This window comes from Pseudophryne corroboree, chromosome 5 (genome assembly GCF_028390025.1).
Source record: "Pseudophryne corroboree isolate aPseCor3 chromosome 5, aPseCor3.hap2, whole genome shotgun sequence".
Lineage (NCBI taxonomy): Eukaryota > Metazoa > Chordata > Amphibia > Anura > Myobatrachidae > Pseudophryne > Pseudophryne corroboree.
The window spans coordinates 110077369-110095201 of record NC_086448.1 but is presented as its reverse complement, the minus strand read 5'-3'; the positions used below and the strand labels follow the sequence as shown (position 1 = coordinate 110095201).

The 17833-nt window shown below is 43.7% G+C and overlaps 1 protein-coding gene across 4 annotated transcripts in view; it reads right to left on the bottom strand.

Annotated features, from left to right (window-relative positions):
* Positions 1-1477: 1477 nt before the first annotated feature.
* Positions 1478-17833, bottom strand: part of PLXDC2 (plexin domain containing 2) — a 1323386-nt gene continuing 1307030 nt past the window's right edge. For all 4 annotated transcript variants that reach the window (XM_063921556.1, XM_063921557.1, XM_063921558.1 and 1 more), the window contains 2 exons: positions 8703-8863; positions 1478-2191 (listed from right to left, as the gene is read on the bottom strand). In XM_063921556.1, the coding sequence (XP_063777626.1) occupies positions 2075-2191; positions 8703-8863 (278 nt within the window). In that variant the 3' untranslated portion in view covers positions 1478-2074. The remainder of the gene's footprint in view (positions 2192-8702; positions 8864-17833) is intronic.

Below are 17833 nucleotides of genomic sequence, written 5' to 3'. Positions count from 1 at the left end.
GTAACACAATAATTGCGTAGTGTGGCACTTGATTACCAATGCAAATAGATTATGCAGATTTATCTAAATATGTCTACACTGTATTTATTATAAATTGACCGGTTTGTAACATAAGACTTCTGCAAAGGTTCCTGAGAAGACTTTGGGTAGTATTTGCAAAGGTCTGTTTAGTGGATTTTATTTTTTAATGCAGTAATATATGTATGGGTCACAAAACACAAATGTATTGTACTGTGGATGTTTCCATCTCGTTTTTGGAAAATGCTGCAACAAAACAGAATGCATCCTGAATGCTCCATAAAGCCTTTGCGAGAAAATAGACTGATCCCATTCATATGACCATGTTGCACTGCAGGTGGGGCAGATGTACAGTAACATGTGCAGAGAGAGTTAGATTTGGGTGGGGTGTGTTCAAACTGAAATCTAATTTGCAGTGTAGAAATTAAGCAGCCAGTATTTACCATGCACAGAAACAATATAACCTACCCAAATCTAACTCTCTCTGCAAATGTTATATCTGCCCTCCCCCCCCCCCCCCTGCATTGCACATGGTTTTGCCCAAGTGCTAACTTTTTTTAGTTTGACAACAAACCTGAATAACCCCCATAATCTGCGGGTATTGAATGTTTGGTGCTTCATCCAATTATAGATGTTTGCAAAAGTGAAATATACTGTATGTGTGAAACAAACAATTTTGGCCCCATCAGTTCTAAAACTACATATTGCTATTTTATTATACCATGCATCCTAAAAAAACATAGTTTTCAGCAATAAGGCTACCACCACTACACCGGAGGCCAAGGGGGTCATTCCGAGTTGATCGCACGCTGGCTACTTTTAGCAGCCGTGCAAACGCATTGTCACCGCCCACCAGGGAGTGTATTTTCTCTTTGCAGAAGTGCGAACGCTTGTACAGCAGAGCACCTGCAAAATAATTTTGTGCAAAACAAGACCAGCCGTGTAGTTACTCTCCGTGTGCGTTGATTCTAATGACGGAGGGACGGCTTTTGATGTCACCCACCCACCCAGCGAACGCCCAGCCACACCTGCGTTTTTCTTAGCATTCCCTAAAAACGGTCAGTTGCCACCCAGAAACGCCCACTTCATGTCAATATTCCTGCGTTCGGCCGTGCGACAGGAATGTTCGTTACACTCTGTGCAAACCCACGATGCTCATTGTACCCATACGACGCACCTGCGCATTGCGGTGCATACGCATGCGCAGAAATAACAATTTTTTTGCCTGATCGCTGCGCTACGAACAACGGCAGCTAGCGATCTACTCGGAATGACCCCCCAAATGCAGATGACCACCGGTCAGTAACACATCGGACTTTTGGGAATGTTAACCATCACTTGCCACTCAACATTCATTCACACACTTAATGAATGCATCTGGACTCATGATGACAGCTGTTGCCAGGGGTAGAAGTTACTTGTGGGTAGATTTTTAGACATAAATACACGAAAAGGAATATCACTTTATCCACATTTTGGAATATTTATGTAAAGCACAATATTTAGCAGACAGCAAGAAACCACTTTGTATCATGGTTATGTATCTGGGTCATTAATGCCGGTGTACACTCTCTGTAGAAATGGTTGAAAAATCACTTTTCCAGACACTTAAGTACAACGTTTGCCTTAATACTGACATGTTGCTCTTGCCTGGACAGTTACATTTGCTATACCACATGTTATTGTCCATATGAGATTCACAAATGCATAATTCCTATTCCTCAGCTTGATTAAGGAAAATGGAGATCTCTTATAAGTACAAATGTTTGTCCTTGATTTGACACTCTTCGCAAGCCAGTAGAAAAGTTCCAGTCCATACTACTACTGTTGTCCAGCTATATTGCCTGAGACATACTATATAATTCCACAATAGGAAGACTACCGTGAGTGGCATTGGAATTTCAGAGTAGAGAAATCTTTCTCCTGGATCAGAAATCGTGATTAACCCTCTTTGTGTCTCTGTAGAGGTAGCTCACAGCATTGTTTGGTTTTTCCTGGAAAATATATGCAAAAATAAATGTCTGCCACCAGAAACCGGTGCATTGTTCCAAAAACCTCAGCACTGGTCCGAGACAATGAAGCCTTCTTTTTCCCCAACAGGTTCCACTTCCGCATAGGCTGGATGCCCTGATCCCCTCCTGAACTTCATTGCCGGCCACCTGCTTGGGCGTCGCTGTAAAGAAGACAATTTACCACTATTAGATAACGCAAACACAATTTCCTCTGTTTTAATAGAAATTTTTTTTTACACATTCATTTTTAGCATTCGTGTTTTGACACCTTCAATGTCATTATTTTCATTGAGTCCAGTTTATTTATGAGTAAATGGTAGAAACGAATGGCAATCCTCCATAGTAGTGACAGCCTTCTAAAATGTACTAATGAAGAATATTATTTGCTAACACAGTGGACGGGACGTAATAGAGTCCAAGTTCTCCCGAGGAGCTGGATGCCGGCTGAACTCAGACTTTTTTTAAACGGGCAGCCATTACAAGGCAAAACAATGCCTAGTAAATGATTGCCCTGTTAAAAAAATGAGTTTGGCCGACACCCAGCACGTCGAGTAAACTCGCACTCTATTTCATCCCGCCCAATATGTGTGTAAATCTTAACTGTTTCAAACAGTATAAAATATAGGAAGATGGAGTACAGGGACTGAATATAGGAAGCCTATAATAATCAGGCCAAATTCATCTTGAAATGTACTACACTTTTGTCAGAGGTCATGCATTTTTTTTGGGGGGGGGGGGGAATCTATATTTTTTTTCTTGCTGGCAATCTTGACTAATTTTATACTGTCAGTAAATCTACTGACACTAAGCAACACTAATCTCACTTTAAAGAAAAATATGCACTACAGCGGAGCTAAGCTTCATGTGGTTCAGTCAGACTTCGGAATGCTGGGACTTGTAGTATGACAGTCGCTGAACATCTTTACAGAAGCAGTTATACCTACAGGTACAGAATATTAATTCTAGATATACAGGGTTCCTGTTCAGAGTCGTCTATAGCTTGATCTAGCTAACCAGAATATCACCAAGTTTGGACGGGAGACTAATAAGGACGTGGGGAGCAGAATTCAGTGGGAAAATATTTCAGTGCAAAAAGTTGCCAATATCAGTACTATGGCGCTGTACAATGTGAAAATGGACAGACAAATGCATAACGAGACCAAACTCTACTGACCTTTAATATGTTACACCAGAGGTGGCCAAAAGGTAGATCGCGATCTACCGGTAGATCGCAGAGCATCCGCCGGTAGATCGCGACAGACTTAGCAGAAAACAGAGGGGATTATTGTACAGGGGGCTATTATGCAGGGGACTGGAAGGGGGGTATCTGCAAAGTGGGGGATTCGCACAAAGGAGGGTAGTAATTGTGAACATTGCGTGTCATAATGTACAGCGCATTATTCACTCTATTGGTGACTTTTTGCACTAAATTTGTTTGGGAGGTGGTTGTTAGATTGTGCTGCAGACTGCTTTCTATAGGGGAAGTTTCATTATTGTACCTTGCAGCTGGCCATACTGTATGTCTATACTATTGTGAATGCTATGATGACTCTTTATTCATTCTCTCCCATCTACATTATTTGTATCCCCTTTTTATCTCCCCAATACCCCAACTCCTTCCCTCTCCTTAAGAATGTAAGCACTCATGAGCAAGGCCTGATCCTCCCTTGTCTCCCGACTCACCAGCTAATAGGTATTCACATGTAATTTTGTATATATTTAATTTTGGTCCATTATTAACCCTGTTAACAAAGTGCAATAAAAATGACATCAATATGACGTGACCACTGAAGCGGTCTTTGTGCACATCTGTTTAAAGTGTTTAAATACCCTCCAACATTTTACACACAAAAATCGGTACAAATTAGAAATTACAAATTAGTGGCCACGCCCCTTTTCCTATACTTTCAATGGAAGTTTGGAGAGCCAAAAATCGGTACAGACCATAAAAAAGGTCCTGTGCCTATTAAAAGGGTACAGTTGGAGGGTATGAGATTATACATGTAAGCGTGCACAGAAGCCATGGCAGAGAGGCATCACAATGGGACCTCTCCCTGTGCTTGGTCATGGACTACTCCACCCCCTCCAGGACATAGAGTACTCACCTGGATGGCCTAGATGGCCCTAAATCCTGGATCGGGGGGGTGGAGGGTATAGTTTATTACTTGGTAAAAGGGGAGGTCTTGTTGCAGCACCCCCTGTCTCAACTCTGGAGCACACCTATGTTTTATACTGTTTATATTAAAGTGCACTTACCCCCTGCACAAGTGTGGGCAGTCATTTAGAACCATTTTACTTAAGAATACAGCAAAGTGTCTCTGGCCTCAACGATGTGAGTACAGAATTAATAGGCTGTCCTCTATTGAACATAAGGGAAGACATTTAGTTTAGACTCAATGGTATATTTATTCCAACATGCATTTTTAATGCAAATGTGATAAAAAATGTTTTTACTTGAATTCAAATGTGAAAATTAATATTTCCACATGAATTTACCATAAGTGCCCGTCTTGGCGAAGAGCTGGAAGCAATACGATAGCATATGCTGTCATACTGCTGCCTGGTTCAGGTCCCCGGCTTATACTGCACATGGGCGGCTGTCAGCTGGTGCATGGGGGCAATGGAGCAGGTGCCGGAGACGCCATCTCTGAAAAAAATGGCAAATTTAGTAGCCCATAGGCTACTATAGGGTAACACCATCTGGAGAGATCTACTGAAATCCCTCTATAGTGCATCTGGGTGATACTTAATATTTGTAGGTAACTCCCGAAACCAGCTATTTTCTCTGCAAATATCTGATGATAAATAGGCTCCTTAAAGAGAACTTGTCACATATGTTGTTACACAGTAACTAGTGCACTATGCAAGTGTAATAAAAATCCATATTTTTCTATGCTCCTTCCACCATGCCTGAGCATCCACTCACATTCTGTGTTATCCTCTCTTCTGTGGGCTCCCTAAGAACACAGGAAGGCTGGTGTAAGGTGGTGGTTTGAAGTGAAGAGAGCACAGAGTATAGTATGACTCTTAAAGGTGGGTACACACTGGAAAGATATATCTGCAGATCAATTGATCTGCAGATATATCTATGGACGGATCGGGCAGTGTACTGGGCAGGCATATACACAATTGATCTGCAGATGTATCTTTCCAGTGTGTACCCACCTTTAGATCTGTCTCCAACCAAGGGAGCATCATAAAGCCTAATGCTGGGTACATACTGGAAGATATATCTGCAATATCAAATGATCTGCAGATATATCTACAGACGGACCGGGCAGTGTGTTCTGCATACACAATGCCCAATCTGTCATGACTGACATCACAAACTATACGGCAATTTACATGCGCCCGCCCAGTTCAGCTGTCAATCACCGGCAGCCTCTGCAGCATGTGCACGGGCAGTTGGCTGACCACCCGTACGCGCACGACGATGCACCAATATATCTGTAGATATATTGGTCATTGTGTGTGCTGCATGACCGACGTGATATGTCTGTGAATGACGGCGTACACAGACATATTGTTGGTACACACTGTGTGTGTGTGTGTGTGTAGTACACACTAAGTGTTGCCAATTACATGTCTCCCTAATCTTGGCAGGGATGTCACTGGCATCTTGAGTATCAAACTGATGCTCAATATGTCACAAATTTCACACATCCATGTTGTTGTTTGACACTTAGATAGTGCGCCAGGCACTATGCAAACAAAGTATCTGAAATGTGACAGGTTATCTTTAAGATAAAATGTATTGCATCCTTGTGACTGTAAAGATGCAGTAAAACTGGAGATTATTTTACAAATAGAGAGCTGCTGCTTTAGGTCTCAGGAGTACAGTGTGATCAACATTCTGCACAAGGTCATACTTCTTACTGAGATCTGACAGATATTTAATACATTATTGTGAAGTCAGATAGAAAACCTTTATCCAACAAAAGACAGATTTCATGTTCATGAAAGAATCATGTTTCAGTACTTTATGCCGGCTGGGAGACCTACACAGGGAGAAATGTTTACAGTATTGGAATAAAAATGTACTGAAGGAAACACGGAATACAACATCCAAACAGCACCATCATACATCAAGAGAAACGAGTCGGAACTACAGCACATACAGTAGGATAGTGGTAATGCACAGCACAGTTTAAAATGAAGAAATAAATAATAATTTAAATATTAATCTTCAGCATAGAGCAGCGCTTCCCACCCACAGTCCTCAAGGCACACGACCGGTCCAGGATTTAGTGGTATCCACTATCCATGCTTGAGCACAGATGGTTAAATCAAAATAACTGGTACTAATTAAGTCTTCTCTGCTCAAGTAAGGCTATCTTTAGAACCTGGACTGTTAGTGTGCTTTAAGAACGGTGGTTGGGAACCTCTGGTCTAGAGCATACTGACATACTGTTCCTGGATGTCTGGCACAACGCCATAACAGGGCGGTACTGCGCACTGTGATGGACCCTCCCTCTAAACCTGTGATATCATAATGCCAATCATAGGGGGCAGGGCCACCGGCTCTGGGAAGTAGACCACTGCCTGGAGCGTTCCAAGGATGCTCCAGGCAGCTGAGCTTTGCAGTAGTGCCACTGGCTACAGGGTGACATCTCCTGTTCTCGCACCCTTGAAATCCCCACTGTAGTTTCCCACTATGGACAAGCATAGCCTAGTGTTTGGGGTTCTAATCCTGACTCATGTTAGGCAGCTGTGTAGGGTAGTTTTGCCTATCTCTCCCCTTTAAGATAGTGATCTTTTTTGCCAACTGATAGATTTGGACCAGGGAAAAAGGAGTTCAATTAATGTATGCAGTGGCTTTCCTCTAATGAAGACTGAGGATAGTAGCTTTGATTGACTATATTAAGAATCAGGGTTGGTTAGTATTTTGGAGTTTAATAAAGTTTGTTCAATTCAATTGGAAGTTGGAATTAAAAAAACACCTTTTATTATTAATTATTTTTACTTAAATATAGGCTTTGGTGACCTATCATCTGAATTTATGAATTTGTAGTTTAACCAGTGTAAGAGATGTCCTTATCCAACCCACTCACCAATGTGATCTGATACAGGATGGAGCTGTTATGTCTGCAAAACTTAGTCGGAGTCCAGCACCCCAGCTTGGGGGGCAGGGGCCATTAGTTTTCCTCATGCCTCACCCCCTTCAAAGGGAATAGAAGCCCCCCAAAACTCATGGACAGTTTACATTATTGATCCCCATCCCTAACATCACAAGGTGGTAGGTGGTGCTTTTAAAAGAATTGTCCCTTCCAATGTATATTGTAGCAAGGGGAAGCAGTAATACCGCTAGTTGGGATCCCGGCCGTAAGTATACTGACAGCGGGATCCCGACTAACGGTGAAATGCCGACGCTGGAATCCCTTTGCCACAGGCTTTTCTACCTCTATGGGTGTACACAACACCCATAGAGGGAGAATATAACCCCTGGCACTCGTTCCACTGATGGGATCCTGCTGTTGGTATACTGACGGCCGAGATCCCGACCACCGGTTTTACATACCGATCCTGTAGCAACAGATATTATATAAAACATCAATTTCACACCATATTTATATCAAATAATGTCACAGCTAGGCACAGTAATTATATATATATATATATATAAAAAGTCAAAACTGCGTCCAGCACTCCAAGAGTTAATATAATAAATGCTCCGGTGCCCTGCTCAAGTAGATTATGCACTAGAACAAAAATAAGCTGGCACTCTAAGAGGCTTCACAAACACGCAGACTCAGTTAAGTTTGACTACTTAACTGTGTCTGCGTGTTTGTGAAGCCTCTTAGAGTGCCAGCTTATTTTTGTTCTAGTATATATATATATATATATATATATATATATATATATATTTATGTATTTATTTATTTATGTGGTGTATGAATGACAAAGGGTGTGCTATCTCTATGACTAGACAACACTGGACATTCCCTGCACTACCCACAAGGTGTACAACTTATTCTCTGAATGTATTAAATGTCTGACCAAGTGGGGAAGGGATCCGGTCTCTAGGTCGACAGTAAGTAGGTCGACAATGTTTAGGTTGACCACTATTGGTCGACAGTAACTAGGTCGACAGGGTGTCTAGGTCGACAGGGTCTTTAGGTTGACGTTTTCTAGGTCGACAGGTCAAAAGGTCAACATGGGTTTTTCACATTTTTTTCTTATATTGAACTTTTTCATACTTTACCATCCACGTGGACTACCAATTGGAATGGTAACCTGTGCCGAGCGAGGCACCTTGCCCGCAGCATGGCGAGCGAAGCGAGGGGACGCGGTACACTAATTGGGGTTTCCGGTCACTGTATGGAGAAAACGACACCAAAAAAACATAAAATACTCATGTTGACCTGTCGACCTAGACCATGTTGACCTAAAGACCCTGTCGACCTAGCGTCCCTGTCGACCTACTTACTGTCGACCAATAGTGGCCGACCTAAACATTGTCCACCTACTTACCATCGACCTTACATACCACACCCATGGGGAAGTGATCCTGGTACTCAGCACTTGGGCAGAGAGTCAGAGCAGGCTCATGTTTGCTTTAGGACAAGGTGCAAAGACCATCAGGGTGCAGGTGATACCTACCTACATACATTTAATAATAAATACAGGCACTTTAACGGTTTCATTCCTCTACATACAAAAGTAATGTCTTACCTCAATGAAAAAGAGACTAGCAGATGATGTCGGGTGATGGTACATGTAAATTGTAACAAGGATGGCAGCGACAACCACCAGAACCAGCACGAGTATTCCTATAATTAATCCTGTGTGCAGTGTCCCACGCTGCTTCTCTGCTGCGCTGTCATCTGTCGAGGCTGAAAGTGGAGAAAACATGACAGGCTAAAATGAAAAAATAATACATTGCCTTCCTATGATGCTGTGCTTCCGCCTGATGCAGCCTCTGTTTATACTGAACGGTCATACACTATCTGATGGAGACGTGACATCTTAATATACTGTAGTTACCAAACATTCTAAATAAACGTATTTGTTAAATTCACTCTGTAATTCAGATAATGTCATTAAGAACATAGGGGTTTGTTTCTAAAAAGTAGCTCACATGTAACGTGGAAAAAAAATATATAACCCATAGCTAGATTGGGTCACTGTTCACCTTTGTCCAGTGAGCTAGCTATTAGAATGTTTACGGTACCTGCTGAGTTACATCACTGTAAAATTAGAAATCTCTCCCAGTAAAAAGCATTTTAATGCCATTACGCCAGACCTTCCGGAAAGATCAGACAGAACCGGGTCTAAGGCGGCAGGTGGGTAGTGGCTGTACTCTGCTCACGTTATATGCCATTGTTTGCATTATTTTTTTATTATATTGTATATTAATAATTTATTATTTGCCTATTTGGAATAATTAATTTAAAGTAGTAAGCAGGGCAAGTCTAACACTGGGTGGGATGGAGTTACAGTATATCCTCAGGCCTCCAGATAAAAATAGACCCACCATCATGGCAGCATAATGATAATCAGCCACCCATCTGGCCACATTGTTGCCATGAACAGTAAGTATTAGAATTTTCATGGAGACATTAGTGCTGATAGTGTATGGTTCACACGCCCACATGGCACTGACCACACCAACATAGCACTGGCCAGACCCACACAACACTGGCCACACCCACATAGCACTGGCCACACCTCCTCCGCTTCTCACAAATAGACCCTTGATCATTTTTAGCCCCAGACCCATGTTGACCTTAATCCGGCCCTGGCAGTAGATACTAGTGAAATAAACAAACATTTCCAATTGCCAGAGCTGGCCCTAACCAATATGATGCCCTAGGCAAGATTTTGGCTGGTGCCCCCTAGCATCACCGGTGGTTCCGTATCTGACCTTGCACCTCTTTCCCAGCACCATCACCTCTCACCCATAGCAGTCCTTATTTTGGTGCTTGTACCCCCTATATTTTAAATAGGAACAGTTCGCACATTTGGTGCTCAGCCCAAAAAGGGGTGTGTTTTTGCTGGCAAGGGGCATGGCCACACAATAGTAACCCCAATTCCAATTACGCCACACAGTATTGCAACTTTATTCACATTTGATCATGCGATAGTGTCCATAATTCATATTACATCCCACAGTAGTATCACTTTACCTTATAAACGTTACTCCTCACAGTAGAGCCCCTTATTCACATTACATCACACAGAATTGCTCCTTATTCACATTACACCACACCCTATTTCACTTTATTCACATTAGACGACACAGTAGTGCCCTTTCTATACGCAACGCCACATAGTAGAGCACCTTATACACATAATGCCACAGAGTAATGCCCCTTACACATATGAGCCACATTATTAATGTCCTTATAAGCATAATGCACCTTACACATTATGACAACCTTTATTAATGCCCTTTTACACATAATGTCCCTTACATATATGCCGCACATTAATGCCCTTATACACATAATGACACACATAGTGCCCCTTACACATATTCCGAACACTACTGCACAACCAACCCACTCACATGCACATAGCACTCACACTGCCACTAACACTCTGCCACTAACACTCTGCCTCTGCTTGGATACCGATGTGTCCTCATAAATCTTGCCTCAATGCTAACGTCGGGCACCTTTTTTTATGAAAAAGCAGCTTATTTGCATTGCTATGTGGCTAGGATGCACAAGCAGCTTCTCCTGATTAAAATGATATGTAGCATGCCTATATACTGTGTGAGACTGTGGCTGTATCTGCATATGAAATGCTACACAAAGAATATAGGCATGCTGCATATCATTTTATTCAGCAGAAGCTGCTGATGCCCCTAGGCATATCAAATGCCCTAGGCAATTGCCTAGTTTGCCTATGCCTGTGGCCGGCTCTGCCAATTGCTCAATACATTAATGGTGAGAGCTTCTTGACACAAACAGGTGGCATCAGGGAGGACACAGTCAATTACAGTTAATATACCATTTACCCTTACACATTCAGAAAAAAGCAAACGTGAACGTATTATCAAAACACCGTGGAGGCAGACATTTTTTGGGGAGATGGCTGCCAACACTTTGTGTAGGTGACTGTAAAAATCCCTTCCACAATTTGATGTTGTACTGATACATCCTAGCGTATCTTGCGGTTCATGATTACACTTATCAAATAAGTATTGTGAATAGACCACAGCAGCCACATATGATAATAGTATCAGTGGGAGGGACACTCATCACTCAGCCAATCAGAAATGCCAAAACAATATGCTTGCATCCATGTGTCTTTGGGGCCCTACAATTCCCATATTCACATATTTACTGAATTAGCTTATAGTACAATTTTTGCTTTTTAAATACCCACTTTTCAATATTCATACAAGGGGTGGAGCGGATGGGTGCTGATGGAAGAGGAGCAGGAGTAATGAACATCACCACTTATCTCCCCTCAGCAAAGTACTTTTTAGCACATGTCACATATCAGGATAGTGAAATGAAATTCAGAAAACGTTTCCGTTTTTTTTATGAATAGCTTACTCCGTAAGGGGAGGGGGGGGGAGGGGAAGTTTTGTGGGGGAACAACAGCATATTAGGATATCACAGATACAGGACTCCTATCACAGATACAGGGCTCCTATCACAGATACAGGACTCCTATCACAGATACAGGACTCCTATCACAGATACAGGGCTCCTATCACAGATACAGTACATGGCTCCTATCACAAATACAATGCTCCTATCACAGATACAGTACAGGGCTCCTATCACAGATACAGGGCTCCTATCACAGATACAGGGCTCCTATCACAGATACAGGGCTCCTATCACAGATACAGGGCTCCTATCACAATTACAGGGCTCCTATCACAGATACAGGGCTCCTATCACAGATACAGGGCTCCTATCACAGATACAGTACATGGCTCCTATCACAGATACAGTACATGGCTCCTATCACAGATACAGTACATGGCTCCTATCACAGATACAGGGCTCCTATCACAGATACAGGGCTCCTATCACAGATACAGTACAGGGCTCCTATCACAGGTACAGGGCTCCTATCATAGATACAGGGCTCCTATCCCAGATACAGGGCTCCTATCACAGATACAGGGCTCCTATCACAGATACAGGGCTCCTATCACAGATACAGGGCTCCTATCACAGATACAGGGCTCCTATCACAAATACAGGGCTCATATAACAGATACAGGGCTCCTATCACAGATACAGGGCTCCTATCACAGATACAGGGCTCCTATCACAGATACAGGACTCCTATCACAGATACAGGGCTCATATAACAGATACAGGGCTCCTATCACAGATACAGGGCTCATATAACAGATACAGGGCTCCTATCACAGATACAGGGCTCATATAACAGATACAGCATACCTCCCAACTTTGGCTGCCTCGAAAGAGGGACACACGCGCGGCGAAGCAGCGCGCGCTCCCGAAAAAGGGGCGTGGCCTATGATAAGGGGGCGTGGCTTCGCGGGAAGACCCGCGATCGCGAGCTACGCCCCCGATTTCGTCACTGAGGGGGCATGCCCAGCGCTCCGTGAGCCGCTGGCATGCCCCCTCTCCCTCTGTCTACAATGAATAGACGCTGTGCGCATGTGCACAGCGTCTATTCACCGCTGCTCTGCTAAGCAGGGCAGCGAGAGACTGAGCCACCCAACTGCCCCCCCACCGCGGGACAATACGGCCCGCGGGCGGGACAGCGGGACAGACCCCAAAAAACGGGACTGTCCCGCGAAAATCGGGACAGTTGGGAGGTATGGATACAGGGCTCATATAACAAATACAGGGCTCCTATCACAGATACAGGGCTCCTATCACAGATACAGGGCTCCTATCACAGATACAGGGCTCCTATCACAGATACAGGGCTCATATAACAGATACAGGGCTCCTATCACAGATACAGGGCTCCTATCACAGATACAGGGCTCCTATCACAGATACAGGGCTCCTATCACAGATACAGGGCTCATATAACAGATACAGGGCTCCTATCACAGATACAGGGCTCATATAACAAATACAGGGCTCCTATCACAGATACAGGGCTCCTATCACAGATACAGGGCTCATATAACAGATACAGGGCTCATATAACAGATACAGGGCTCCTATCACAGATACAGGGCTCCTATCACAAATACAGGGCTCCTATCACAGATACAGGGCTCATATAACAGATACAGGGCTCCTATCACAGATACAGTACAGGGCTCCTATCACAGATACAGGGCTCCTATCACAGATACAGGGCTCCTATCACAGATACAGGGCTCCTATCACAGATACAGGGCTCCTATCCCAGATACAGTACAGGGCTCCTATCACAGATACAGGGCTCATATAACAGATACAGGGCTCATATAACAGATACAGGGCTCCTATCACAGATACAGGGCTCATATAACAGATAAATGGTTTCTATCACAGACACAGGGCTCCTATCACAGATACAGGGCTCCTATCACAGATACAGGGCTCCTATCACAGATACAGGGCTCCTATCACAGATACAGGGCTCCTATCACAGATACAGGGCTCCTATCACAGGTACAGGGCTCCTATCACAGATACAGTACATGGCTCCTATCACAGATACAGTGCTCCTATCACAGATACAGGGCTCCTATCACAGATACAGGGCTCCTATCACAGATACAGGGCTCCTATCAAGGATACAGGGCTCCTATCCCAGATACAGTACATGGCTCCTATCACAGATACAGGGCTCATATAACAGATACAGGGCTCCTATCACAGATACAGGGCTCCTATCACAGATACAGGGCTCCTATCACAGATACAAGGCTCCTATCACAGATACAGGGCTCCTATCACAGATACAAGGCTCCTATCACAGATACAGGGCTCCTATCACAGATACAGTACTCCTATCACAGATACAGGGCTCATATAACAGATACAGGGCTCCTATCACAGATACAGGGCTCATATAACAGATACAGGGCTCCTATCACAGATACAGGGCTCCTATCACAGATACAGGGCTCATATAACAGATAAATGGTTTCTATCACAGTACAGGGCTCCTATCACAGATACAGGGCTCCTATCACAGATAAATGGTTTCTATCACAGATACAGGGCTCCTATCACAGATACAGTGCTCCTATCACAGATACAGGGCTCATATAACAGATACAGGGCTCCTCTCACAGATACAGGGCTCATATAACAGATACAGGGCTCCTATCACAGATACAGGGCTCCTATCACAGATACAGGGCTCATATAACAGATACATGGCTCCTATCACAGATACAGGGCTCCTATCACAGATACAGGGCTCCTATCACAGATACAGGACTCCTATCACAGATACAGGGCTCATATAACAGATACAGGGCTCCTATCACAGATACAGGGCTCATATAACAGATACAGGGCTCCTATCACAGATACGGGGCTCATATAACAGATACGGGGCTCCTATCACAGATACAGGGCTCGTATAACAGATACAGGGCTCCTATCACAGATACAGGGCTCATATAACAGATACAGGGCTCCTATCACAGATACAGGGCTCATATAACAGATAAATGGTTTCTATCACAGATACAGGGCTCCTATCACAGATACAGGGCTCATATAAAAGATACAGGGCTCCTATCACAGATACAGGGCTCCTATCACAGATACAGGGCTCCTATCACAGATACAGGGCTCCTATCACAGATACAGAACTCCTATCACAGATACAGGGCTCATATAACAGATACAGGGCTCCTATCACAGATACAGGGCTCATATAACAGATACAGGGCTCATATAACAGATACAGGGCTCATATAACAGATACAGGGCTCATATAACAAATACAGGGCTCCTATCACAGATACAGGGCTCGTATAACAGATACAGGGCTCCTATCACAGATACAGGGCTCATATAACAGATACAGGGCTCCTATCACAGATACAGGGCTCATATAACAGATACAGGGCTCCTATCACAGATACAGGGCTCCTATCACAGATACAGGGCTCGTATAACAGATACAGGGCTCCTATCACAGATACAGGGCTCATATAACAGATACAGGGCTCCTATCACAGATACAGGGCTTCTATCACAGATACAGGGCTCCTATCACAGATACAGGGCTCATATAACAGATACAGGGCTCCTATCACAGATAAATGGTTTCTATCACAGATACAGGGCTCCTATCACAGATAAATGGTTTCTATCACAGATACAGGGCTCCTATCACAGATACAGGGCTCCTATCACAGATAAATGGTTTCTATCACAGATACAGGGCTCCTATCACAGATACAGGGCTCATATAACAGATAAATGGTTTCTATCACAGATACTGGGCTCCTATCACAGATACAGGGCTCATATAAAAGATACAGGGCTCCTATCACAGGTACAGGGCTCCTATCACAGATACAGGGCTTCTATCACAGATACAGGGCTCCTATCATAGAAACAGGGTTTCTATCACAGATACAGGGTTTCTATCACAGATACAGGGCTTCTATCACAGATACAGGGCTCCTATCACAGATACAGGGTTTCTATCACAGATACATGGCTTCTATCACAGATACAGAGCTCCTATCACAGATACAGGGCTCATATAACAGATACAGAGCTCCTATCACAGATACAGGGCTCATATAACAGATACAGGGCTTCTATCACAGATACAGGGCTCCTATCACAGATACAGGGCTCCTATCACAGATACAGGGCTCCTATCACAGATAAATGGTTTCTATCACAGATACAGGGCTCCTATCACAGATACAGGGCTCCTATCACAGATAAATGGTTTCTATCACAGATACAGGGCTCCTATCACAGATACAGGGCTCCTATCACAGATAAATGGTTTCTATCACAGATACAGGGCTCCTATCACAGTTACAGGGCTCCTATCACAGATACAGGGCTCCTATCACAGATACAGTACATGGTTTCTATCACAGTTACAGGGCTCCTATCACAGATACAGGGCTCCTATCACAGATACAGGGCTCATATAACAGATACAGGGCTCCTATCACAGATACAGGGCTCATATAACAAATACAGGGCTCCTATCACAGATACAGGGCTCCTATCACAGATACAGGGCTCCTATCACAGATACAGGGCTCATATAACAGATACAGGGCTCATATAACAAATACAGGGCTCATATAACAAATACAGGGCTCCTATCACAGATACAGGGCTCCTATCACAGATACAGGGCTCCTATCACAGATACAGGGCTCCTATCACAGATACAGGGCTCCTATCACAGATACAGGGCTCCTATCACAGATACAGGGCTCATATAACAGATACAGGGCTCCTATCACAGTTACAGGGCTCCTATCACAGATACAGGGCTCATATAACAGATAAATGGTTTCTATCACAGATAAATGGTTTCTATCACAGTACAGGGCTCCTATCACAGATACAGGGCTCCTATCACAGATACAGGGCTCATATAACAGATAAATGGTTTCTATCACAGTACAGGGCTCCTATCACAGATACAGGGCTCCTATCACAGATAAATGGTTTCTATCACAGATACAGGGCTCCTATCACAGATACAGGGCTCCTATCACAGATACAGGGCTCATATAACAGATACAGGGCTCCTCTCACAGATACAGGGCTCATATAACAGATACAGGGCTCCTATCACAGATACAGGGCTCCTATCACAGATACAGGGCTCATATAACAGATACATGGCTCCTATCACAGATACAGGGCTCCTATCACAGATACAGGGCTCCTATCACAGATACAGGACTCCTATCACAGATACAGGGCTCATATAACAGATACAGGGCTCCTATCACAGATACAGGGCTCATATAACAGATACAGGGCTCCTATCACAGATACAGGGCTCATATAACAGATACAGGGCTCCTATCACAGATACAGGGCTCCTATCACAGATACAGGGCTCATATAACAGATACAGGGCTCCTATCACAGATACAGGGCTCATATAACAGATAAATGGTTTCTATCACAGATACAGGGCTCCTATCACAGATACAGGGCTCATATAACAGATACAGGGCTCCTATCACAGATACAGGGCTCCTATCACAGATACAGGGCTCCTATCACAGATACAGAACTCCTATCACAGATACAGGGCTCATATAACAGATACAGGGCTCCTATCACAGATACAGGGCTCATATAACAGATACAGGGCTCATATAACAGATACAGGGCTCATATAACAGATACAGGGCTCATATAACAAATACAGGGCTCCTATCACAGATACAGGGCTCCTATCACAGATACAGGGCTCGTATAACAGATACAGGGCTCCTATCACAGATACAGGGCTCATATAACAGATACAGGGCTCCTATCACAGATACAGGGCTCATATAACAGATACAGGGCTCCTATCACAGATACAGGGCTCCTATCACAGATACAGGGCTCGTATAACAGATACAGGGCTCCTATCACAGATACAGGGCTCATATAACAGATACAGGGCTCCTATCACAGATACAGGGCTCCTATCACAGATACAGGGCTCCTATCACAGATACAGGGCTCATATAACAGATACAGGGCTCCTATCACAGATAAATGGTTTCTATCACAGATACAGGGCTCCTATCACAGATAAATGGTTTCTATCACAGATACAGGGCTCCTATCACAGATACAGGGCTCCTATCACAGATAAATGGTTTCTATCACAGATACAGGGCTCCTATCACAGATACAGGGCTCATATAACAGATAAATGGTTTCTATCACAGATACAGGGCTCCTATCACA